The sequence below is a fragment of the Haemaphysalis longicornis genome, unplaced genomic scaffold (assembly GCF_048455015.1).
Source record: "Haemaphysalis longicornis isolate Haplotype H1 unplaced genomic scaffold, Haemaphysalis longicornis Haplotype H1 scaffold_3, whole genome shotgun sequence".
NCBI classification, from domain to species: Eukaryota; Metazoa; Arthropoda; class Arachnida; order Ixodida; family Ixodidae; genus Haemaphysalis; species Haemaphysalis longicornis.
Genome location: NW_027526335.1, coordinates 229,735,411 through 229,762,909, shown reverse-complemented (window position 1 = coordinate 229,762,909; position 27,499 = coordinate 229,735,411). Strand labels below are relative to the sequence as shown.

Sequence of the window (27,499 nt, the reverse complement as noted above, 5' to 3'; positions counted from 1 at the left end):
GTTCTGATTCTCGGTCAGCATGTATACACGAAGCAGCCTAATTATATCTCTGAGGCAACGAGAATTGGGACGCCGCAGTGGCCGTCATGCACTGCAAATTATAGCAGAAGAAAACCTCCTAGAAGACTTGTTAACAATGGCAAGTCGCAGTTTCCTAAAGATTGGCAGATTCACAGTTTTCATTACTGTTATAAACATTGCGCGATCTAAAAAGTAAATAAAAGTGTCTTGAAGAGTAATAAATGTTTAGATAACTATTATCTTATCTTGATAGATATCTTTGTAGATAACTCAATACATATATTTGTACATAACGTAATAGATATCTTTATAGATAACTAATAGCTTAAGGTAAATGTTATCTTTATAGATAACGAACTATTCATCTTTATCTTTAGAGAGAGTTTATTAGAACACTAATATAAACGTAGTAAACTAAACATCAACTAAAAAATTTTGAACTGTTTTTGATAAAAAAGATGAGAATATTGGAGCATGGGAATTGAAACGCACCCAAAGACACCTTCACGCAGGGACGTATCTAGAGGGTCAAGGGAGGTTTGTGGGTTCAAACCTTCTCCGAAATATGTTCCAGGCAGCGCGTAAGCGAGGCTTAGTGTTCCTTTCGGTAAACGTGCTCCCTTCCGGTAACCCCATACCCAGCCCCAAAAGAAATTCTGGCCATAGCCCTGGTTTCACGCATGGCTAATTCTCTGGCTCACTCCCTACCTCGTATTAGCCCAAAAGACAAACGCCCTTCACGGACAAGGATGCCCAGGTGGAAATTTGGATGGTCAAATCACGCGTCCATTTTCTACCGCCAGGTGGGATCAACACGCGAGGTGTCAATCGTCTAAACTGCAAGTACGCTCAGAATACCACGTGCCCTATATTTGGGATTATTGTATCGACAGACAGCGAAGTAACCAGTGCAAGAATACCCAAATTTGCAGGCTTTCACGCAATTTAATGTTGAAGTTTTTTCCATGCCAGCCTTTACGATTTTATTCAGCACCAAGAAACTTTGAAAGGTTAAGGTACGAAGGAAGTGATTCCGTAGGTTTTGAAGAAATTTCTGGGCCCGCTTGCTCGAAGAAAAGTGCTAATTGGCAGTCTTCTCCGCAGTCTATTCTTATTTATGGACTTGAATAAATCCGCGAATGAGATTCAGACTAGTGCGCTTTCCCGAAAGCGCACAGGCTAGGTTTGAAGGCAATCTTATTGACATCTATAGGTACAGCATGTACCTTGACGCTCACGGGAGGGCCCTCGAGGGAAAAGCGTTGAATACACCGCATACGGCGCTTGTTGCTGTCGCCGGCGAGGGGCAAACGTTATGTCAAACATAAATTCAATAAACTAGTGCTAAATTCAAGAATTTAGCAATAGCATGTTCATTTGTTAATCAGATTTCAATGTTTTTCGTTGTGATAGGCAATACCGTCGGAGGGGGTGGTGTCCTTCTTGCTGTAGGCACACAGTACTTAATTGTGCCAGTGATCATGAGAACTTTTCCGGAATGTGTAGTAATTTCTTTACGATTCAAATCGAGTAATCTAATATTTAGCGTTTTTTATCGCCCGCTAGATTGTACACATCATTTTAACTGCAGAATTCCATCGTATTCTTGCCGAACTTGCTTGTCGGTTTCCTCATTCAAATATAATATTTTTTGGGGACTTCAATTTCCCTGACATAGCGGTGGTCTACTCCATTAACTTGTAGCCCACCGTGTGAATCTAATGCGTTTCTACAATCTTGTCTTGATCTCAAGTTCACCCAATCAGTCACAAGCACAACACTGTTCCAATATTCTTGACTTTGTCCTGACTAACAACGCAGATATATGCACCCTTATTCTCCGTTTTATCCACTCACGACGTGTAAACCGTTCGCATAGTTCCGCCTTGCATAAAAAGGCAAACATTCGGCAAGCTCATTTGATGTTACAAGAAAGCTAACTTCGATCGTATTAACCAGGAACTATCACCTTTTGCCATTGCTTTGCAACAAATAACGTGTCGCGGACCGTGGAAGAAACCTGGTTACTACTCAAAAACGCCCTCACTAATCTGATAGATCAATACATCCCGGTCATCTTTATAAAACGGCCGCCTAAACAAGAAGAAAAGATTATTGAGGCAAGCTTACAAAAATAAATTATCTGTTTCCTCGCACCCGTATAAGCCATGTGAGAGAGAACATCAAAAATTGCTCGAAACCACGCGCTTACAGTTTTTCCAACGTGACTTATTATGGATGCTAACAAATAACCCTCGGCGCTTCTGGCGTGTAATCAATCCCAAGCATAATCCTGACATCGTCTTTACTGATCATAACGGCGTAATAATAACTGGCAGTGACTGTTGGGAACTACTGAACAAAATATTTTCCTTGGTATTTACAGTTCAATCTTTCCACCCACAGGTAACCATATGCAGTCACACTGATGCACTGATGCCAGAAATAACAATAACCGAGGCTGGAATATATTCTCTTCAAATTAATCTGAATATTTTTTCTTCCTCTGAAAACACTGGTTTATATAAAACTATTCTAAAAATATAGCACAAAGCGTCTTACCAGTAATGTCCGCCCTATTCCAGCAATCTTTATCATCCGGCGTTATATCCCATGACTGGAAGGTGGTGAAGCTTGTTCCGTTTTTCAAATCTGGTGATCGTACCTCACCCCTGAACTATCACCCCATTTATTTAACCAGTACATTATGCAAACTCATCGAGCATATTATACATTCTCAGATCATTAAATACCTCGAAAAACTTAACCTTCATTTTTGGCATCACCATGGTTTCGGTAAAGGCTTTTCATGTGACACCCTGGCTTCATTGACGAATTACATTAATCTATAGACGGTGGAATCAGAGTCGACGCGATTTTCCTAGACTTCTCAAAGCATTTGATTGTGTCCCTCCAAATCGACTTATTCACAAGTTTACGCTACTGAACATCGACCCTATTGTTGTCACGTGGATAAGAGACTTTCTTTCTAACAGGACGCAGTTTACATCAGTTAACAATCTCAACTCATGTCAAGTCCCATAACATCTGGTGTCCCTCAAGGAAGCGTACTCGGGCCCTTGCTTTTTCTAGTTTGTATTAATGATCTACCAGACTGTGTTCAATCTAACAGCAGACTTTTTGCGGATGACTGCGTATTATACCGTAAAATTCAATCTAACCATGACCACGACATTCTTCAATCCAACCTAAACGCTATAAACACATGCTGCTCAACCTGGCTAATGCCTCTAAACCTTGCTAAATGAAACGTAGTGTCCTTTACTAATCAAGCCTCCCAAAATTCAGCACCTTATATATAAAACGACAGCCTCGTGGAGCGAACTTTCACCTGTAAATACATTGGCGTGCATATAACCAATAACTTTACATGGAATTCTCACATCAACCATATCCTTGCGTCTACTAACCGATCTCTTGGTCTCCTCAAACGTAACCTCAGACATGCTCCCGCGCGTTTACGTAAGTTACCATATATTACACTAATACGCCCGAAACTACAGTACGCATCAGCCATTTGGGACCCTCATCAGGCATATCTCATAAATGACTTAGAATCCTTGCAAAACCGCGCTGTCCGCTTCATCTTTACTGATTAGTCCCCTTATACAAGCGTAACAGCATTAAAAAATCGTGCTGAACTAGAAGCCTTATCACATCGTCGCAACATATGTCGCTTAACATTATTTCATAAGCTGTTCTTCCGTGTTTCCCTACTCAACGAAATTATCTGTGAACCCGCAGCAATTTTTCCGCATCGAGTCGATATCATTAATGCAAAATCAAACGCATCACAATTCGTACCCTTGCTTTCGACGAATCATTTGTTCCTAGTACCACAATAGACTGCAATAATCTACCATAAAACATTGTTACTGAACCGAATACCATGAAATTTTCTAATGCTTTGAGCAAAAATACCAATGTATAACGTGTACCATTTCACTGCCTGCAACTCAGTTCTTGCGCTGTCAAATGACGTGTGGTAATATTCTGTGTGGTACTACTCTGCGTAGTTCATTTTAGTTTACTGTACCAATAGCTGTTCCTATTGTTTCTACTGAATTTTTCCTATTTGTTTCCTCTCTGGCGATGTAAATTATTTCTGCCTTTTTTAGTTCTTGTGTTTATTTTGTTCTTTTCATAGTTTTTGTGACACCAGTGTAACCCCCTTTACCCTGTGTAATACGCTCCCCAGAGGGCATTTAGGGTTTTTTTTAAATCAAACAAACAAACGTTGACCATCAGGTGGCGCATTTCGGCCCTGTCACAAATACGTTACAATGACCCGACATTCCCTGTAGGCCATCTCACGTTGCCGGGCCGCCGGGCCTCGGTTGCCCGGCCGCGTAAGCGAACTCATAAACGAAGGTCGTCTGCTACGAAGCATGGGCCCGAGAAACACACTGGGCTGATGCGAAAAGCGCCCACGCTGTCTTATGTTGTCTCAACGCGAGTCGTGCATTTCGTCTCGCCGTGAATTAGACAGTTCCACATTAGCTTCGTTTTTATCGTCGTAGACTCCTATGCAACGAGCACTCCAGCGGCTCACGCCTCCGGGACTGGCGACATGATCGCATTGACCCTGTGTTACGTCATGCATACGATCGAGCCATGGACTGTAAAAAGTTTAAGTTTCACCTGAGTACGTGGCTCACTTACGCAAACGTGAGAATTTTACGCAGTCCATGCGCACGTAGTTTGAACTCTAAACTTGTATGGGACCCCTACACACAGTCCAACTGCAATAAAATAGAAAAGATACAGCGACTTGCAGCGAGGTTTATCTTTAATAAGTATCGTCGGCATTATTCCCCCACTAAGCTTTGTAGAACAGCGAACCTTGAAAGTCTGGAAATCAGGTCAAAAATTGAGAGACTAAAATTTCTCTTCCAGCTAATTCACAATCATTTCAAACTACACCATTCAGATTTCTTTCAGGTTAATACACAAGAACACTCCAGGCATCGTCATAGCATGTACATCCCACCCCTAGCCCCGCATAACGACTGCTTTAAGTTCAGCTTTTTCCCACGTGTTATCGAAGAATGGAATATGCTGCCTGAGGCCACAATCAGATGCTCTTCGCTTGCGTCATTTGAAGGTAATCTGAAACGGTTTTTTCTGTGAATAATACTGTGGCTGAATGTCATTCTTTCTTTTTTTTATGTTTTATGTCTGAGTGCTTTTTGTTACTCGCATGATAACGCCCATGCTTGTTTTATTGGTGCCGCCTTCCAGGCGTCGCAAAGCGTTGTCTGAAAGCATTGAGTCATTGTCCAGCTCTGACCGCGTGTATTCCTTTCCGTGAGTGTTCCATTTTTATGAATAATTTGAGCTGTTGCTCGCTACAGCCCCTAGAAATATTGTTTCAACTTGATAACCTGCTTTCGAGTGAAACTTTTTGTCCTTCCACCCTGTAACGGCCCACTTCTGGGCTAACAGTATTAATAAATGAATGAATGAATGAATGAATGAATGAATGAATGAATGAATGAATGAATGAATGACCGACTGCGCCGCACCATTCGGTGCTTGGGGGGTCAATTCGTCGCTGCCTCCGGCGTGTGCGAGGGTACGGCGCGGCGAGGGAGCCAACCCGCCGCCATGTTGACAGTAGACCTACGTGCCTCCAGCCTCCTCCCGTCGCTCCGCTCGTTGGCGTGGCCTGTCATCTTGCCTGTATGCGCCTCAACTGCGTTTGCAGTCGAGGCCCCACGTTGGGGCGCCAATTTGTGGTGGTGGTCACACTCCGGCGATCCTCCGCACGCGGCTGCCGTGTAGACGGCGCCGGCGTGAGGGGCAGGCAAGAGACAAAGGAAACCGACGCCAACCTCCAAGGGTGGTTTATTCACAAAACCTCCCTTAGTTGGCCCCGTCTTCTCGGTCATCGATGGGTCCCGCGTTGCTCGAGCGGCTGGAGTCGTTCGACTCCACCGCTACCGGTGGACGATGATGTCGGTCCAGGCTCGAAGGGGAAGGCGCGGGGTTGCTCCGCCACGACACGCACGCCGTCTCGTCCTCGCTCGGAGCGGCTGCCAGCCACCGCCGAGTGCCGCAGCCGAAGTCCTCCCTCTCCGCAGCCGCCTCTCCGCCGAAGCGCCTGTTGTGAACCGCAAGAAAGCAGGACGCCAGGGTAGGGCAGCACTGGGAACGCACTTCCACCTCCTTTTATTTACTAATGATGATAGTGTGCACGCCCCCTTTTTCCTCATCTACTTCCACAACATCTTCCCCCGGGCTCTTGACGATTTCCAGGGGATACAACTTTTAAGTGCGAATGTACTTTATAAGCGACCCTGAATTCCGTTGACCGCCGTCCGTCCACATAGCAACAGCTGCGGGTGCGCGCGCTCCTCGTCTTCCTTGGCAACGGGGGGAGATGGGCGCGCGCTGCCTGGCCGCTGACATGGCACATACCCACTTGGGGGATTGGCCAGGAATCGGGCGTGAGAAGGGCTAACGCACCCGCTTAAAGGAGTACTGACGCGAAATTTCAAAGCTGAGATCCGCTCCAGCAATCAAGTACAACGACAACACAAATAGGTGTCTGTGCATGGCACATACCCACGTGGGGGTTTGGCCAGGAATCGGGCGTGAGAATGGCTAATGCACCCGCTTAAAGGAGTACTGACACGAAATTTCAAAGCTGAGATCCGCTCTAGCAATCAAGTACAACGGCAACACAAATAGGTGTCTGTGAATAAATGCATCCTTCTTTCTTTGTACTTGTGTGTGTGTGTGTGATCTCTCTTTCGCGAACATTACCGAACCGCGCAAATTCATCTCCTGCAATCGCACTTTCACATTCTTCCCCTCGGGGAAATGCGGGGAAATTTTTTGTACGGGACGCGTCAAGAACTGTCCCGCCGAAAGTCGAACTTTGCATGCACGAACTGCGTTGTCACGCCCAGGAAATGTCTGCTCTATTACTCCCGTTTTCCACAATCCTCTTGGGCCTCTTCCTTCTATAAGGACGACGTCTTCAATCTTGAGAGGTACTGAATTTTTTGTATGGACATGATGAAACGATGAAAGCTGAAGCACATACTCCTTCTCCCATCGCAGCCAAAATGCGTTCATCAGAGACTGTCGAAAATACTATTTTTTGGTTATGTCGGTAGCACGTTGTTCCAGGAGATCGAGTTGAACGGTGGGTAGAGCAGTCAGTCGCTTACCGATGAGAAAGTGAGCTGGGGTCAAAACTTCAGGCTCACGGATGGAATTGCTCACAAAAGTAAGCGGGCGAGAGTTAACTACCGCTTCAATTTCACACAGGATGGTGTTCAATTGTTCTGCATTCACTGAAGCTCTGCCGAGAATAGTTCGCAGTGCTCGCTTCACGCTGCCAACAAGTCTCTCCCAAAAACCTCACCACCACGGTGCAGCTTCTGCATTGAACTTCCAAGTTATCGCCTGTTTAGTGCAGAAGTCTTGAATTTCAGGAGAAGCGGAAACTCGGAAGAGTGATCGTAGCTCTCGGTTGGCGCGTCTAAAGGTATTGCCATTGTCGGAGTAGATGGTACTGGGCACTCCTCTTCGCGCTATATATCGCTTGAATGCCAAGATGAATTAATCTGTCTTTAGACTGGAAACTTGTTCCAAGTGTATGGCTCTCGTCACGGCACAAGTTACCAAAAGAATATACGTCTTTGTCACTCCGTCTTTAACCAACAGTGGTCCAGCAAAGTCAATGCCGACGACGTCGAACGGACTTGACTGTCGAAGTCTGTCAGCTGGAACCGGTGGTGTAGAAGCAGAACCTGGATTCGCCTTGTATTTTCGACAAGTTGGGCATCTCTAAATGATGGATTTGATGCGCTGACGAGCCTTTGGTACCCAGAATCGTTCGCGAAGGTCTATCAGGGCGTCTCTGACCCCGCTGTGCAGGAGTCTACGGTGAGTAGCGGCAATTATTAGGTCCGTCAAATGGCTCTTGGTAGGTAATATCACCGGGTTTTTAGTTTCTTCGGTGATTTGAAAATTAGACAGTCGGCTTCGGGCGCGCATCAGGCCGTAGTCGTCAATGAATGGTTGAAGCGTCATGATAGGCGAAGTTTTGCAAATCCTCGATGTTTTTAAATCGGTGAGTTCTTGCTTGTAGTGTTTCTCTTGCTCTTGTTTTATCAGAAACCGCTCCGCTGACTGGAGTTCTCGTGCGGATGGCTCGTCCGGACAATGCCGGGTGGTTGAAGACGGGTGATTTCGGCACCAAAGTTGTTGTGAACTGCAAGAAAGCAGGACGCCAGGGTAGGGCAGAACTGGGAACGCACTTCCACCTCCTTTTATTTACTAATGATGATAGTGTGCACGCCCCCTTCTTCCTCCTCTACTTCTACAACATCGCCTCCGAGCTCCTCCCTCCCGCGCGCGCACCGGTGGCGCCATCTCGGGATGCGCAAGCGAACCCCTCTATTCTTGCCGTCTTGTCGCGCAATCCCACACAAGCCACGCGGCCCTCCAAGCGCTGCCGCGTACCGAGTCGGGATCGCGGGCAGCCACAATTCCCACAACTGTCAGGTTTGAAGACTGCTTGATGTGGCCTGTAGTTCGTTGTTCGGGCTTGACGACAGCCTCTGCAGGGTCTCGCTCCGCAAATCCTTGCCGCAGGTACTGACGTATCGACTCATCGTAGTCAGTCATCATCCGTTCATCATTCACGTGCTTCTTAGTGAGGTTGAACAAACACTTCTTCGCTACAGCTTCGTTGTCAGCTAGTTGGAAATTCACTTGCTTCCAAGGCAGTGCAACCTCGTAGCGTCCGTCAACGAGCTTGATGGAGGATGTAAATTCCTTGACAACATGGGCCTCTTCGTTTTGTTGGGCGACTGGTTCGGTAATGCCCATACTCTCAAGCTCCCAAAAGCACCTGAGTTCGACGGACAGGTTCTGCGTTTCTCAACACACGTGGGTCCGGAGAACAGCAGTGGTCGAACAGCTGGCAGTTGAGCTGCTGCGGGGAATTGGTCCCTTAAGTGTCCACCCAAACTCAGTGTTGACCGCAACCAGAGCTCCCTGCAGTTTCTGCATCTCCAGACACGAGAGTCCAGTAGTAGTCAGCTCCAACGAGAATGGAGATGCCAGTTCTCGACGAGTGGGCTGGGGGCACGGTGACATCCGCCAGTTCCCTTATCTTCGCCTTGGCTTCATGAACGACATGCTCACGAAGAATGAGATAATCAGTGCTGATCTCTGGTATTTCTAGAGCTTCGATGGAATGCTCCTTTCGGTTCTATTGGCTCCTGAGCCAAAGTCACGCTCGCTTGTGTTTTTCCTTGATGATGTTTCCGGCTCCTCCGAAGGCGTATATCGTGACGTCCTCTTCCCCAAGAACATCCAGCTGCAGTTCGCGAGAAAGTTGTTCAGTCACAAAGGTACGCTTGGTACCTCCATCAAACAGGAGGCGGGCAAGTGCTCTTTGATGACGTCCTTCTGCCCAGACTAGGGCCATTTGGAGAAGCACGGAAGACGCCTTGTCGTTCTTCTTGCCCGTTGAGGAGTGTTGCTCTGTTGCTGTGTTCTCTCTTTCTTCCACCCAGGGTCGCACATCTGAGTCAGGTGTCTCTTGCCGCAATTTTTGCACCTGAAGCTGTTGTTGTGACACTCTCGAAGTGTGGCCTTTGACAGCGCAGCGGAAGCATCTTCCGAAATCCCAGAGGGTCTTCTTCTTTTCTTCCAGACAAAGTGGTGCTTGACATTCCTTCAATCCGTGGTTCTTCGCAGCACAGAATGCGCATGGATCCATATGCCGCGACCCACTTCCTGAATACAGTGAAGCCATTGACGCGTTTGCCTCTTCCGTCTTTTCATTTTCGAAACGAGGTTTCATACTGGGGTTCTTGCGTTCTTGTCTGCCAACTCGCAATGCTTGTTCTCTACTTTCCACTTCGGTTTTTAAGAAATCAAGAAAGCTCTCAATGCGCAATTCGTTGTTTTCCTTGACTGCGGAACGACGCCTGTGATATTCGATGACAAGTTCGCTTGGCAGCGTTCGCAGCATCGCGGAGCAAAGCATCGCTCTGTAGCTTTCGCTCTTCACACCCAGAGGCGTGAGCGCCGACATGTTGCGCTGCAAGTGATCGTAGAGGCGACGTAGGCTGTTAACCACATCTTCACCTCGTATGGTAGGTAAGTCCAGTAACTGGGTGAGATGTTCCCTGAACGGCTGGCACTCCATGGCAGCGCCGCTAAATCATTGGAGCGCGAGGTTCGGCAACTTCACCTTTGAACTCGCAGAGCTCCGGTTACCGCCGGAAGCCACGGCGGCATTGCTTCGCTCTCCGTTTTTTTTTTTTTTTTTGCTCTTTGTGCTTCTTGGGCCTCCTGGCCGAGCCTCGCTAGGCACGTGACCAACTCGCCCAACTTGCAACTGTACTACGTGACGATCGAGTCATCGTATTCTATGGTGCTGGCGTAGTTCTGCTCGGCTTCGTGTTCCAAAACAAGTGGCTCAATGGCGGCATCCGCTTAGTTTAGTTTTATTTTCAGGGCGCTAAGCCTAGCCGTTAGAACGTTTAGGGCCTTTTCTTCTGCGTGGCTTTCAAGCGCTGAATTCGCTTCGGAAATCAGTTTCGTCCCCTGAGCTCGCAATGCTGCTCTTTCATGTTTGAGCCGGTCCATAGCCCCGTTGTGGCGTGGTAGGCTTCATTTGGTTCTTCGGCTTCGTTGGGATGGCGTGTTTAGGCTTCCTGCGTGGGCGCGCCAGAGTCAACCCGCGTTTAACTTCCAAGTCTGTGTGCGTTCACCAGCTCCTTGGATTTCTCGTCTCGTCGCCGCCCGATAGCCTCGTTGTTTCACGGTAAGCGTCGTTACTTTCCCGTGTTTTCGGCACCAAAATAATGCAACTTTGAAAGACGCCAGACAGAGCGACACCACACCCTTGTGAGGAACAAACAACGACTAAATTTATTTCGATAGTGCTGCTGCCTACTCAGCGAGCTCCAGGCGGATATACAGTGTTGCAAGATGGCTAGAAGAAAGAAGCCGAAGTTGGGGGTTTCTACAAATTGCGCTGCCTCCCTGAGCTCCGTTTGATGTCTTCTCTTTACAGGAGGTCTCGGAGGTCGGCCTATCATCCCTCTCTTTACACGCACTCTGTGATTATTTCTTCTTTCGCTTAGTGTTGACAGATCGAGGTCGCAAATTGTAGCCGATCTGCCCCGCCTGCTGCTCTCACAATAAAATCGAGCAGGGATGTTCACTGCTGCGCTCCAAAGCATCGTTGTTCTGGTTGGCCACAGATCGCTGTGTATCTGGCTCCGCTCAGCAGTCCACACATCTCACCACAGGTTTCTTCATGCATCTTGTATCTAAAGACGCAGCAAGCGCGGTCATTGCGAAAAACAAAAACAACTGAAAGTTTCTGTGTCCTATATACGCTTAATCACACACAACCTAGAAAAGACTCGTAAGCACGCTGCCGCAGATTGTTTCTTGGCTCCCGGAAAACTTGTCAACCTGTGATAAAAACTTCACCACCCCTTGCTTAAGAAAGTTGAGGGAAGCGCGAAAGCTTTCTGAAATCAAAAGTGCGCCAGAAATGCATCACACCCTTCGCAACAACTGCGACGAATCGATTGTCTATCGTTCAAAGACTTAAATAGCAAACGAAAAAAGAACCGACGGTTTTTCCCGCGCTAAGTAAAAGAATTTTCGAGCGATGTAAAGGTAGTTTAACACAATTTAAAGCTGCGTGAGTTGCTGATACACCCTGGGAAGAAAAACGCCTCAGCCGTTCTGTGTGTTCTTTCCTACATGCGTAGTCGCCTTTTTCGCTCTTCTTCCGAGGATCTAATTGTACACTCGTATGTGGCTTATAAGTATGCTATTGTACTTCATACTTTATGCATGTATAGTCTTTTATCTAGAACCGCTCCTTTTCCGCAATTTTCAAGCAACAACTTTGGCACAATGAAAGCCTGGTTTCATGCACGCGCCGTGTGTCCAGATACATAAGGGCGTTTTAGCACTCCGTATGCTCCGTCCATTCCGCGTTGACCGGGACCCGACTACGCTGGCGCGTGCGGACAGGGCGATGGGGACATCCCCCGCCGTAACGAATGCGCAAGTGCCCAGTCTGGTGCCGATCAACACGGTACGAACGGAGCATACGGAGTGCTAAAACGCTCTATTATTACAGCTTCTCAGTCGACCCACCTGTCTACGGGAAATGCATTAGTTTTTTTGACAGGCAGCCATCGGTCCCAGTAAGAAAGCTTTGGCTTTAAAATTAAATACAAAAAAGCCCAAAAACCGTGCGGCTGCGGCACGAAATACCACAGCGAATTTGTCGCCGGTAAAGGAGGAGTAATGTGCTGCTATTGTTAAGCGAAAAGGGTACGTTAGGCAGCTGCCAACGCGCATCGGCTACAATCGGGCACAATAAGGCCAATAAGCCCGTTGCGTCCGAGCATCGTGGTTATCACTGTGTCACAGAATTGAGCGAGGTAATTTAGAGGCCAATGTCTCGGACGGGAGGAGCGACAAACAACTCCCCCCTGCGTGCGAATTCGAGGATGTGGTTCAAACCTGCTAACTGGCGATAGGTCCACGCCTGATTGCCCGCTGGCGCCAGGCACGAGACGGGGCACGGGTTAACCGTTCCAAAAGAAAGCACATTTACTTCCTCCACACACGCAAGAAATACAGACTGACACACAGGGTAATACAAAGAAAACGAAGCTCGGTTAGGAAACACGCGACAGTAACACGAGAGGAGGAGTAAGGCTTTCTGTTTGTGCTTTCAATTTACATTACCCGGCTTTGAAAATGCGAACTAGTGTTCTAACGAGTCCTCCCCCTCTACACTTTTTTAATGCATGCTGCCAATTATTGTTTTCCGCTATAATAAATGAACTTCGGAGTTGTTTAGCTGGTGCCGTTCGATTTCGTTCATACATAACACAATAGGTTGACATTTTGCATGGGTGAAAAAAAAATAGTTTCTAGCGATTTACCTAGCTATAGTAGCTCTGGTCCGTCTTGTCATTGTGACTTGTGTTCTGGACGGGATTGCTGCGTTGTTCGTTTTTTTTCCAACATTTACAAATACTGGGAATTAAAAGAGGTATACACCAAATTCTGTATATTAATACTAATTAAAAATTATACGCCACAAGCTGTTCTGTTGTTTCCGCGAACTGTCACTCTAACCCATACTTGTGCTCCAAGTGAGTGAGAAACATTGCGAACGAAAATTCCTTCAAGGACAAGTAAAATGGAAATGTCAGCGCACCCCTTAATTAGCGTATGCCTTTCTAATGCGTTTTTATAAGATGCAGCTGATTGTTTCAAGAGTAAGAAATAACCTATTAACCATAATCAATCACGTTTATCTTACATTTCTGGCAAGCCTCAGTGTTGATGCAGTCCAGAAAATCCGCATGTCTGAAGCGCGAGCACGCGAAGGGAGTACGCGAAGAGAAAAGTACTCCGTGACAAGCTGAACAGCTGTCGCCTTGCAGACAAAAGGAGAGCAGCCGGCGACCGCCGAACAACGCGTTTCCCCCCTTAAAATCGTCGGGGAAGTCTGCTGGTCGAGCGGCGGGTCTGTAGCAGACAAGACAAACGTCGACAAAAATGAACCCAGTAACTACTCTACGTTTAAACCGAACTTGCTGCACACGTGCTGACACGTATGGTTTCATAAGTCAAAAGAAAATTTTACCCAGCCCGCTTCTTAGCGCGAAAAATGCAGCAGGCGCGCAGCGAAAAAATTCCCCCGCATTTCCCCGAAGGGAAGTATGAGGAAGTGCGAAGCACGGGGTGATGCTATGAGGGGGAGTTTGTTGACGTTTGGTGGCATTTTGCCCGTTAGTTACATTAACACCCCCTCGTGATCACGTTCGGCTTGTTCCGGAACTCGACGAAGACTCGCACTAGACTAAACTCGACGCGCTCTCAACCGCTATTTATACGGACCTCGACACGCGCTCGACCGCACCTGCGCTAAGCCTGCGCTCGACTAAGCCTACCGCGGTCGCACGTGGAGCCCACCGACACAATGGGAAGGGAAGAGGAGGAGCGCACCGCACCGCAGCGCACCGCAGCTGCGAAGCGCCGACCGGAGTGAAGGGAGAGGAGGCGCAGTCACGTGAGAGAATGCAGAACTAGCGGGTTTGTAGTATCACGTGTACACCACGCAGTTATCAAGCCGCTATAACGCCGCAGAGTCGCCAACGCACGCCGCTGACGACGTAGTTTGAATGCGTTAAGATATAAGGCGCGTTACTAACACTGACATCGGCGTCGCGTCCGTGGCTTAGTCGGTTGAGCGTCGCGCTGCGGCCGCAAAGTCCTCGGATCGAAACCTGGCGCCGGATGCTTTTTTTTTTATATAGTGTAGTGGCCTGGCTGGCGCGCCGAGAGAGGGTGTTGCGAGCTGGAGAGTGGTAAAGGGGTTTTAGGAGAGTAGGCGAGGGGGGAGAGGAGGCGCTATGCGAGCGCCCTCACGCGTCGGAAATCCGGCGCCGTTGCTAGGCACGGTAGCTAGCTCCGTTGCTAGGCTGCGGACGGAGGACGGCGGTGGAAGCAGGAGTAGGCCCGACTAAGAAGTGCTTCGCACTTAAAAAGCACGTGCCGAAGCGTCGGCCACCTTAACCGCGTACTCCCGCGGAGGGAGAGTGCAGCGCTGCCCTCGCCCGGCAAACTTTACTTTGCCTCGGAACGATCGCCGGGTGGCGCAGCACTCTCCCCTCCGGGGGAGTACGCCGGGTCTGCCGCCGCTTTGCACGTGCTTTTTTCGCTGCGCGCGTGCTGCATTTCTCGCGCTAGGAAGAGGGCTGGGTAAAATTTTCTTTCGACTTATGAAACCATGCGCGTCAGCACATGTCCAGAAAGTTCGGTTTAAACGTAGAGTATATAAAGAGTTCATTTTTGTCGGCGTTTGTCTTGTCGTCTGCTACAGACGCGCCGTCTGCTACCCGACGCTCGACCCGCAGACTGCCCCGACGATTTCAAGGGGGGAGCGCGTTGTTCGGCGGCTGCTGTCTTTTCGTCTGCAAGGCGACAGCTGTTCAGCTTGTCACAGCGTAGTTCACTGTTATTTGTTACTTCCTTCGCGTGTTCGCACTTCGGACATTCGGATTTTATGGACTGCAGCAACACTGAGGCTTGCAAGAAATGTAAGATAAACGTGATTGATTATGGTTAATAGGTTATTTCTTACTCTTCAAACAATCAGCTGCATCTTATAAAAATGCATTTAAAAGGCACAGGCTAATTAAGGGGTGCTTTACACAGCGCCGCATTTCCATTTCAGTTGTACCTGATAGAACTTTTGTTCGCAATGGTTGTCACCCGCTTGGAGTACAACTATGGGTTAGAGTGAGAGTTCGCGGAAACAACAGAACAGGTTGTGGTGTATTGTGGTGCAGAATTTGGTGTATAACTCTTTAAATTACCAGTATTTGTAAATACGGGAGAAACCAAAAAACTAAACGAACAACACGCAGTCCCGACGAGAACACCAATTATACTACCAAGAATGAACGGCCAGTGAAATTGCTAAAAACTATTTTTCTTTTTCACCCATGCGAAATATGAACCTATTGTGCCATATATGGACGGTATCGAAGGGCACCAGCTAAACAAACCCCAAGTTAATTTATTATAGCGGAAAATAATCATTGGCAGCACGCATTTAAAAAATAGTAGAGGGGAGGACTCGTTAGAACACTAGTTCGCATTTTCAAATCCGGGAAATGTAAACTGAAAGTGTACACATAGAAACAGAAATGGGCCAATTTATTTCCCCTTTCGAAACACAGTGATCTATGCTTACCGTCTTTCATTTTGGCGCGCTTTCGACGGGAATTAATCGAATTTAACGGATGGATTCTTTCCTTTCGCCTTCTTGTTAATGTCGTGGCAGCTGTCATGCAACAATATCAGGGGTTTCCTTGGTTTCAGTTTTACCACCTTAGACATCGCGAAACGACTGCGGGAGCGTCCGCTCTTTCGCCCCGCGCACCTGATCCGAAGGAGACGCCCGCCGGCCCGCGCGATCCGCCTTACAACTACATGGGCAGCTAGCTCACTGTGCACGCTGTCGCACTCCCGGATCCATTTCCGCCTTCCCCGACCACTCGAAGTACCCGTCCCCCTACTCCGGAATGCGAACAAAGCGACCGCCGGCTGCACGAGCCACTTAAGCCAGCACGTACAAAGGGCGGCGGAAACGCCCCTCATTCCCCCGAAACGAAAAGGACGCCGCTTTGCGATAGAATCAGCGCTGCACTCGCCCGGCGAACTTTAGCTTCACCTCCCTAATGGCTCCGGAACGATCGCCGGGTGGCGCTGCACTCTCCCCTCCGCGGGAGTACGCGGTGGCTGCCGTCGCTTCGGCACGGGCTTTTTAGATGCGGCGCGAAGAGCATCTCTTGTCGGCGGCCCTGTCCTTCCTGCGTGCGTCCGTTGTTGTCCGCACCGCTGCGCCCCTCCTGCTCTCGCCGTGATAGCGCGCCCTCTATCTGTGGCGCGAGCAGTGCGGCGCTCTCTTTCACTCCGCCGGTGGGCGGCGGGGCAAGCGCGCTGTTCGCATTTGCAGCACCCTCTCTCTCCGCGGTCTCCTCTCCTTCGAGCGCGCTGCGCATATGAGTGCCGCGCTCCGGCCGGTCTTTCAGTCGACGGTCGTCCGCGCTAAGCTTGCTTTCTCTCTCTCTCTCTCTCTCTCTCTCTCTCTCTCTCTCTCTCTCTCTCTCTCTCTCTCGCATTACCCGACGATTGCTCACGCAATTCGAGTAATCTACCCAACGGAAACGCAGAATGGAACCCCCTTCAGCGTCGCATCACACCAGGGTTCCCGCGAGGGGAGGTGGGCGTAATTTTTCGCTGCGCGCGTGCTGCATTTATCGCGCTACGATGAGGTCCGGGTAAAATTTTCTTTCGACTTATGAAAGCATACTCGTTAGCACGTGTCCAGCAAGTTCGGTTTACACGTAGAGTAGCTACTGCGTTCATTTTTGCCGGTGTTTGTCGTGTCGTCTGCCAGAGACGCGTCGTCTGCTACGCGCCGCTCGAACGGCCGAGCGCCCCGGCGGTTTCACGGGATAAAGCGTGCTCTTGGGTCGTCGTCAGCTGCCGTCTTTTTCTCGTCCAGGCGACAGCTGTGCAACTTGTCAGAGCGATTTTTTCTCTTGTTTGCTACTTTCTTCACGTTCCCACTTTGAACATCCGGATTTTACGGACGACAGAAACATTAGGGCTTACAAGAATTCCCGTTAATTGATTGTTTCTAATCCTTGAAATGTTGAGCTGCCTCTAATGAAAGACGCATTAAAAAGGCACATGCTGTTGAAGGGGTGCGCTGTCAACACCGCATTTTTATTTTGCTTATCTTTGAAGGAATTTTGTTCGCAACGTTCGTCCCACAGATTGACCCGCTGGGAGTGAAGGTGCTACTGCGGCGGGAACAACAGAACATCTTGTTAGGACTCTGGACTCCGCCAACGTTCCACGCCTCTTTTCTGTTATGTTCCCATGTTTTATGACCATGTAGACACTGCTGCGACAAAACATGGTTGCGTTGTGGGCAGTAAGCAAAACTGGTATAAGCTGGGACGGATTCAGATAGATTTTTACCATTTTGTTGTTGTTCTCGCCGTCTGCACAAAAAAAGAAGGCAGAAGGTGCAGCTGGTACGAGGGCGATGCATTTGCGCCTGTGCAGTGTTGCCGCGTGCATAAACGAAAACATGTGGCCCTTCAGTCGTACACGGCATCGACCAAAGAGTGGAGAACAGCTGTGGCGCGTCCAGAACAGCTTGGCTCCCAAGGCTGCCTCCGCTGCTTTTGGTGCTAATCAGAGGGGGAAAGCTAAATGGGAAAAACTTGCGCCCACCTCCCCGCGAGGGGAACCCTGTGTAGATGCGACGCATCGTGGGGTTCCCTTGGTGTTTCCATTGGATTGATCTTGAAATCGTGTGAAACGTGTCGGGAACGCGTATGATTATTATGTTTTATGATTATTATTATGTTTTATTGGCCAATCTTGGTCAATCTCTCTAAGTCGTATGCTTGCGGCTTCGCTGTCGCAACGACCTTTACTCCATCATTGTTGCTGTAAGTGGGAGCTTCTTTTCTTTTATTGCAAGTGTTAATCATTGCCCCATCATGCGTTGTATCAGTAGCATCTTGACGTAGTTTGAATGAGTCAAGGATATAAGGCGCGTTCGTAGCATTTGATTCCGTCTCGGTTTTGTGGCGCAGTGGGACGAACACCATGCACCTTGCGTCCCGCCCACAGGGTCGGGGGATCGAAACCGGGCGCCGCTAACATTTTTTTTTTATAGTGTAGGGGGAGGGTTGTGGACGGACAACGCCGTATGGAAGGACAAGGCGAGTGAATGAGATGCAGTCGCATCTAAAAAGGGATCTTGCAGTAGAGAACACTAGTTCTCTGTTGCTCGGGCTGCCTGGAAATAGATAGGGGGGGGTCTCCCCTCTACACTTTTTTTAATGCATGCTGCCAATGATTGTTTTCCGCTATAATAAATGAAATTCGGAGTTGTTTAGCTGGTTGCGTTCGATATCGTCCATATATAACATAATTGGTTGACATTTTGCATAGGTGAAACAAAAATAGTTTCAAGCGATTTACCTGGCTGTAGTAGCTCTCGTCGGTCTTGTCATTGTGACTTGTGTTCTGGGCGGGATTGCTGCGTTGTTCGTTTTTTTCCCATATTTACAACTACTGGTAATTAAAAGGGGTATACAGCAAATTCTGTATATTAATAGTAATTAAAAGTTATACGCCCCAAGCTGTTCTTTTGTTTCCGCGAACTGTCACTCTAACCAATACTTGTACTCCAAGCGGGTGACAAACATTGAGAACAAAAATTCCTTCAAGGACAAGTAAAATGGAGATGTCAGCGCACCCCTTAATTAGCGTGTGACTTTTTAATGCGTTTTATAAGATGCAGCTGATTGTTTCAAGAGTAAGAAATAACCTATTACCATAATCAATCACGTTTATCTTACATTTCTGGAAAGCCTCAGTGTTGATGCAGTCCAGAAAATCCGGATGTCCGAAGTGCGAGCACGCGAAGGGAGTAACAAACAAGAGAAAACTACTCTGTGACAAGCTGAAGAGCTGTCGCCTTGCAGACGAAAAGACAGCAGCCGGCGACCGCCGAACGACGCGTTTCCCCCCTTAAATCGTCGGGGCAGTCTGCCGGTCGAGCGGCGGGTCTGTTGCAGAGGACAAGACAAACGTTGACAAAAATGAACCCAGTAACTACTCTACGTTTAAACCGAACTTTCTGGACACGTGCTGATGCGTATGGTTTCATAAGTCAAAAGAAAATTTTACCCAGCCCTCTTCCTAGCGCGAAAAATGCAGCAGGCGCGCAGAGAAAAAACCACGTGCCAAAGCGGCGGCAGCCCCGGCGTACTCCCGCGGAGGGGAGAGTGAGGCGCTGCCCTCGCCCGGAAAACTTTAGCTTCGCCTCCCTATAGGCGGGCTTGGGAGCTTCCTCCAACTACTGTAACAATAGTCCCACTAGACACACGCACACACCCGGATGCACAACGCGGTACAATAAGAAAGGAGGATAATCAAGTCCGCGGAGTCTAAGTGAAGGAGGACGATAATAGAGAGGGCGATTTTAGAGTCTGTAGAAGAGTGGAGAAGGGGAGGATGTCTTAGCTCGGTTTGGTCGGTGGTCTCACCGGGGAAGATGCGCCGGTCCGCCGGTCGTTTGCGGTGAGTCCCGTTGATCGGCAACGCAATTCGGGTTCAGCTGGGCCGCGCACAGTCCCCTCCTGGAGGGGAATTCTCGGGGCCCGAAGTCGCCGCTGTCGTCGCACTCGGGGCTACACCGCAGCCCTTAGAACCGGCCGCCGCTTCACAACCGCACGACCTTCCACCGCCACTTCTTACTTCCTTCTCCCCGCGAGTCGCGAACCCCGCGCTGCACCGAGCACACAGTCTTTCGGACAACGCGTCTTCCGAGAACCCAGCGGGTGGGTCCTCTGTCGGCCGCGGCACTCTCTCCCCTCTCTCGCCGAAACACATGGAGCACGGCCCCTTGGGCCCAAAATGGCGGCGAAGACATTCCTAGTCCGCCGGCATTCTAGCCACCCTACTGCCGGCATCCCCCCGCTGGGTCCCAATATGGCGAGCAAAAAAAAGACAGCCATTGAGGGACCCGAATTTCGCGACACACTGCCAGTAGTGTGGCTGAAAGCCACTCTTTGATCACTGCGGCCTGGTAACCAAAGGGCACAGGAGCATAAACCGCGACACAATGGGGGCATACATAACAGATCAGCTAAGCAACAATGCCGTGTGTACCGTTATCAGAAGCTGCACTTCCTCGTCCATAGTCAGCGCGGACACTGGCGTGGCTCCATTAGCTGAACATTATCGCTTCACCTCTGTGTGGACCGTGTGGTGCTACAGGCGACATCGGTCATTTTATTATGGACTGCGAGAGCATGCGGAGGAGCGGTTAGCTTTGTTTAAAGAACTGCGGAGGATGGCCGCTTTGCATGCCTCTTTGAACGATTTAATTTTCCCAGAAGGCCATGGGATCACGCGGAGGGACATCTTTCGTTTGATCCTGCAATTTTTACGTGTCACAAGCCTCAGCGAGGCATGGTGAATTCCCGCGCATAGCGGTAAAAAGGTGCTGATCGGGTGAGCAATTGCCGGCATACCACGCAAGGCTAGGTCCACCCGTCAATAAACATCACCACGACCACCACCACCACCACCACCATCCATGACAAACGATCAGTGCACTCCAAGTTCTCGTTATATTCTTTATTTCCGCCCAGGAATGGCAGAAAGGTCAAAACGCGTGAACGCGTGGCCTTCGGTACGTGCAGTGGATCCTTCTGATAGCCACCGCCGTCACCAGCGAGATTAGGTGACGGCGCTGCGGCAGTGAGACATGTGAAAGCCACTGTTACCTTTATTTTTCTGGTATAAATTACAGGTCTTCGTATCTTTTTTGGGGGGTGTGGAGATAAAAGAATAAAGCACCTAAATTAAACAGAAGGTGATTATTCAAAAATTATTCAAACGAAACCACCTGTGTTTCGAAACGAAACCGCCTGTGTGTCAAGATTTCTGCGCACGTTAAAGACCCAGTCACGGAAGTTTTAAGTCATTTTCATCAGGGCGGTAAGGGTTTAAATTTTTCACATGAGCTACCCCTTTACAGTAGACTCCAGTTTTTAGACATTAACCTAACTTTTATGGACGACCACGTTTGCTTGGAATACTCACCTAGAACCTCCAAGAAACTGTTGCCTTTTGATTCCTCTCATTTTAAAACTGTAAAGCGTGCCATCGCCACTATGTGCCTTCAGTATGCCCTGTACAAATCGTGTGAGCATGCTATGGGAAGCAGTTTTGACCATCAAATGGCCAGGCTTCAAGCTGCTGGCTTTCCGAGCTCAACCCTTGCCGCCGTGGCGGAGGGTTTGCTAAAGAAAACGAAAGGTGCTCCTCAAAGGGCTAATGCTGAGCACTTGCAAAATGAGCCAAGGCCTGCTGTCATACCGTACTCGCACCGAGTTGCACACAACCTTAAGAAGGTCGCTTCCAAGTACAACGTACCGGTTGTGTTTTCAGCGCCCTTTAAACTTGCCACTCTGTGCTCAAGAATAGCGCTGGAACTGAAACGTAAAAAATGCGAGAAGAAGCATGTCACGCCTTTTATTAGGGTTGCGATTGGTGTTATGTACGAGATTTCTGTGATTTGTGGTAGAGTGTATATCGGCCAAACCGGCCGATGCATTAATGACCGCCTCAGAGAACATGCTCTGTCGATGAAAAATGGAACTCGTTCGCACGTGCCACAACATTGTAAGGATTGTGATACTGTCTGTAAACCCGATCTGGACCAAACAAAAATAATCGAAAAGAGCACAGATGCTACCGCACGTGAGGTTGCCGAGTCATTTTTCATAAAAAGAAAGCCCACGTGCGTAAGTGTAATCTCGCTATCTATCTATGATAAGGAAAGTGCATTTCTACATACTTTTTTCTGATGTTCGCCAGATGCCCGTAATGTATATTTTTTCCCTTCCTTTCTTTTTCTTCAGTGCATGCCAGTTTTATATATGTTTGTGCTTTTCGAAATAAACTCAGTTGTTAGTAGCGCCTGTCACGTTTGCCACCGTCCTCGTCTTTTTTGCGTGAAGCCTCCCATTCAGTATGTATCAACTAGCCAAACAGCACGTTCTGTTAAAGTTCCCCGATTATCTGTGCAGACAGAAGGAAACGCGATTTCATCGAGCGTGCGTGAGATAAAACAAGGGTAAACAGCGCGACCATATTGCATTTAGGATTCTCGCCTTCGCGGGTCTACAGTTCGAGCTTATGCTGCTAACCCGAAGGACGTGGGTTCGACGTCAGCCGTGGTGACTGCTTTTCGGGTAGGTGGTGATTGTTGGAACTTTCATGGAAGACGAAGAAGCTCGCACCCAGATCAGCAGGCACACAGACGAAGAAGAAGACGACGACCAAGCGAGGCGACGAGATGGGTGCTTTGAGAACGGTTCCCTGTACATAATGTAAATATATTCGTTTCTATCGACGACGGCCTTCTCCCTTGCCTCCCTGGGCGTTCTTCCACGTGGTGCCGAAACCCGGGACGTCAAGCGACACGACGAGGTGAGTCATGCAGCGTAATTCAATTCTTCGACCGCCATGCTCACCCCGAAGCGAGGAGGAGGCGTCGAGACAGCGGAACCGGCTCCGGATTGCCCAGAACAGCCTTCTCGAATTCAATCGGAAGCTTATTGCCGAGATAACGTCTACTCTAGAGCACAACAAAGACGTGGAGGCTGCAGTTTTGATAGCAAAGCTCCAGCACAGCGCCGACCGGCTTGCTGCAATCAGCGAGAAGCTGGATGCCCTTGCATGCGGAACCAGTGCCGATGGCCAACACGACCACACTCTAGATTCGGTCAGAGAAGCATACAGAATTATTTGTTACCTGGAAAAAAGACTTTACGGACGAGAAGCTCTCGCCCCTCAGGAGCGACATCTCGCAACAGAGGACAGAAGGCAACACCTACCGCATTATGAATCGAGTCCTACAAGCGAGAGTACCGAGCCTGAGGAGGGAACCGAAACCTGCAGGAAGCCAACGGCTTCGACGACATCGATGGGCATTTCGGTAATCGCTCATGAAGCACAAGAACCATCAAGCAGGCTGACGGTATGCCGTCCAACCATCGACTTCATACTTGCATCACCAGCCCCAACCATCACATGTGCCTCTAATTATGACCACTCGGCTGAGACGACACCACAGACAACGGTGCATCCCTCGCTCAGAAATGAAGAAGCCGTAATACTGGATACACCACACCAGCCACCGAAGGATAGCCTGAATCAATTGAAATCATCGTCCACCACATCCGTGCCCGAAGAGAAAATTGCGGACGACGAACCGGCTGCCGAAGGCATTACTGGCGAAGCCTACGCGCCTGAAGTGCTTGAGACCTGCCCTGCGGATAGAAAATATGTACGTGCAGGCTGTATCCAGGAGTATTTGCTGAAGACGGAAGAAGTGAATCCAGATACTGGTGGGATACCACCAGAAGTGCAAGGAACTACACAGGACAATAATGAGTCATCACTGAGAAAGAAGCGCGACCATGTTCCGGATGTGTGTCGCCGACAAGAGTGCGTTAACGGAGTGGGACTTACGACCGATATATTAGTGCAGCGGCTTCAACCACATGATATCCGTGCTACAAGGAACGATCTGTTTCAACGCGCTGCCCGTAAAGACTCGGATTCCGCGATGACCGTGCACCTTTACGTCGACTTCACCACTGCTGCACACTACGCATCCCCTTTTCCAGGAAATAGGCCAGATGGCAACGCTGTCGTCGGCATGATCACATGTACGACTAAGCAGGCCACCAGACGTGTTCACAAAGTGAAGAAACCTGGACAGCGTGGTCCTGAGAAGGTTCACACATAACAAGATGTCAACGTTCACGGTTTCAACCGGGGCATCGGGTGCAAAGGCAAGATGTCAAGGAAGCTACATTCTCAGTCTTTGCCCATTCTGAAATGCAAAGGAAGATACGACTGCGGCCAGTCGCCTGACCCAGATATCAAAAGAAAAGATAGGGCAAAAGTGAGAAAAAAAGCAAAGTCACGAAGAAAGAGAAGGCCGAAGATAAGAAAAAACGAACCTCAGACACCGCCTGGACATGAATGGGCGAAACACCATTGCAAGGACCCGCACACTACCTTCATCGATTTGTCTTATCCCGCATACACGAACGCTTGTGGGGCGGGAAGATGTTGGAACTTTCATGGAAGACGAAGAAGCTGGCACATTCAGCTCAGCAGGCACAGAGAAGAAGAACGAGAAGATGACCAAGCGAGGCGACGAGATGGCTGCTTTGTGAACGGTTCCCTGTACATAATGTAAATATATTGGTTTCTATCTACGACGGCCTCCTCCAATGCCTCCCTGGACGTTCTTCCACAGTGATGATTAGGAGGTTTAACGCGCCGACGCTACACAGGCGATGAGGCGCACCGTAGTGGAGGGCTCCGGATTAATTTTGACCACCTGGGGATCTCTAACGTGCGCCGAAATCTCGAACGCAAGGGGTTTTATTTTTTTTAATTTTTTGCTTTTTGCATCCATCCGAAAAGCGGCCGCCTCGGCCGGGAACCGGACCCGCGTCCTTGTGCCCAGCAGCACAACGCCTTAGCCACTGAGCCACCGCGGCAGGCGCTTTTCAGGTGGAGGAGAAATGCGGGAAAGCCCGTGTGTCGAGATTTCGGCTCATGTTAAACATCCGGAGGTGGTCAAAATTAATCCTGAGCCCTCCACTACGGCGCGCCCCATAGCCCACTTCTAGCGGTGGCGTGGTACATCCCTCGTCAATCCAGTGTACAGTTCAAGCAGGAAATTGCAAAAAAAAATAAAAGAAGCCTCCAGACCAGGCTAGAACACCCCCTGCTCCAACGGTAGGGCTTGGTGGCACTAGAAAGCTTGAAAAACGGTTTAATTAACACGCCCATTATGAGAAATAGCGGTTCTAGACTATATAACCCAGCCCTGACCTGCTGTAATCAAGCTTCTGTAATAGACCAAGAAGCCATCAGCACGAAATGCCCAAGGGTATTTCTGAAATTCCTTTTTATAGCGTGCATTTGCCAACCATGAAAGTCTGCTTTTGCCAGAGATGTTCCAGTAGGTCACCTTTGATAGCCAGTTATTACTGTTGGGAACCAGGCCTTCATAGTGAAACGTGGGCTGCGGCTGCTACAACCAGACTGTAGCCGACAACGCTATTGAAGAAACTTTAGCCATTTAGACTGCCCTTTGTTTTACACATTTTCTGGCATCTTATTCCGAAATACTCTGGCGATAAAGTACGAAGGTAATAACGCATCTTTGGCTGGATCGCGTGATGGTTCATCACGCTACACGACTATTATACTCCTCAAACAACTAGCGTTGAGGGTCGTTATATGCACCTGGGATGATTTTCATATGATCAGTTCGAATAAAATGCTTCTCAAAAAATTCAAAGTCGTAAATTTTTAGGTATGAACGGACGCAAGATATTCTTTATTTTCCAAGATTTCGTGATATCCTGCTTGCTTATTTTTTCAGAATGTCTTTTATTTGAATAAAAAATGTCCAAAAAAGTATTTATTTGAATAAAACAAGCCTGGTAAACGAAATTCGAACCTGATTGGTAAATTGTTACCTAATTATTGCGTTTAAACAGTTTGGGGCATCCGGCATCGTTAGCGCAAAGCTTCCATTAAACAAAGTGTTTTTTAATTGAAATTCTGCCTTAAATAAACTTTGCCATGCATCCGGAGCCCCGATATTGTATAGGACAGTTCTCTTCTTATGGTCTAGCCACCAACGCGTGCCGCAATCCTGCTGTTTGTATACTGCTCCTCGAGACGAGTATGTGGTCCCTATAGGCTCGCAGGCATGATCTGCTCGCGGAGGTGCGTTGAGACGACGTCTCTCACTCACTATCCATACACTGTAATAGTATTGCGGTGGAAAAAACCGTAAATTTATATCAAACGTAGTTACAGCTGGAAGAATAAAACCTGGTAAGACCCTAAGTTATTGATGAGAGTTATCACACTGCGTATACATTGCATGGCTGAGCAACTCTAACATTCCGGCGCATGGACTTCCAACATCTTTCACGGGCCAGACCTAGTGAAACTTTTTGCTTGAAGCAGAACAACCGTCCAGCGCCTTGTTTGCACTTTCGCTTCGTGGTACAAACCGGCTGCCGCGCCATCACTGCAGCCTCCCGTTTCATTCACTAGATCAGCGTTTTCCGTGGACCGACCTGTCATATTTAGTACTGCGCGGGTGCCCATACCTTTGTCGAACCAGAGCCCGAACGCCCGATGGTGCAGCTGCGCGAATACCGCCCAGAGCGCGGCCGCCAGCGCCGCAGCCGCCGCCGTGCTTGCCATAGCGCCTATGCAAGGAGCGCCTTGTGCACGCTTTTATCCGAGACGCACGCGACCTCCGCGAGACAAGGCATTCGTGACGCCCGATTAGCGACAGCCGCTCGCGCGCTCGCAATCAGGTGCGTACCTGGGCGTCATCACAATCGGGCCCGGCCGCGCTATTCCGTTTCGTCTACTTTCCAACGGGGCGTGGCCTTCGTGGCCTCTGACATCTCTGACGTCGAGGCCGTACAGCCGTCACATCCGCTACACGCTTTTTTAGGGGCAGTAGCAGCAACGGAGCTGTCCCAAATACATTTTATAATTCGCATGTAAAGCTTCTAAACTGTTCATCGGTTGAATATGCGCTTTTGCGATGATTTTGTTAAGCGCCCGAAAATTTTTGAATCCGCGCCGGCATCCATTGCGCAGTCACGCTCTAGCCGATCCGAAATGTTGTGTGCCAGTTGGTGACAGTTGCCGTGCTGTGTGCCATCTGTGCAACAAATCCTCCTGGATCTTTGTGTGCGTTCGGTGGGTGGTGGTGACGTTAAAAAATTGCACGCTGTGCTTCAGTAGACTTACCGTTGCTCGATGCTGAAGGACGGTGCGAGATCCCCAGCCAAACTTTTTGAAGCCCGCTATTGCCCGTATCGTCACCGGGAAAATTTTCTACGTGACGTGATATGTCCGTTTTTTTTTTATTTACGCATTAGGATGAGTGAACATGTTTCGTACGTCCAAACGCATCGCCGTTTATCTTGGATTTTTTAGTGATCAAACGGAGCGGCACTATATGTTCTTGTATGCGCACAGAAAGAAGGAAACCAGGATTTTCAGCTCAGCCTAATCAAGCGTACTAGATTTCCACTGGTTGAACAATGGCATGTTGAGATTAACAGTCTTCAGTTTCGCCGTTGTGTTATCGTGAATTTGTTTATGCCTGCTGTACTCACTCAGCTTGCGCACTGCTAGCGATTATGGCGAGACAATTGCACGGGCTCGACAGGTTGAAACTTGAATGTGTACCTGAAGT

General features: G+C 48.8%; 1 protein-coding gene across 1 annotated transcript in view; it reads right to left on the bottom strand.

The window, feature by feature from the left end:
• The window catches only part of LOC144175753 (uncharacterized), a 244,877-nt gene extending 218,375 nt beyond the window's left edge, over positions 1 to 26,502 (bottom strand). Inside the window, exon 1 of the mRNA XM_077704773.1 lies at positions 26,391 to 26,502. Within this exon, the coding sequence (XP_077560899.1) occupies positions 26,391 to 26,487 (97 nt within the window). The 5' untranslated portion in view covers positions 26,488 to 26,502. The remainder of the gene's footprint in view (positions 1 to 26,390) is intronic.
• Between the last annotated feature and the right edge of the window lie 997 nt (positions 26,503 to 27,499).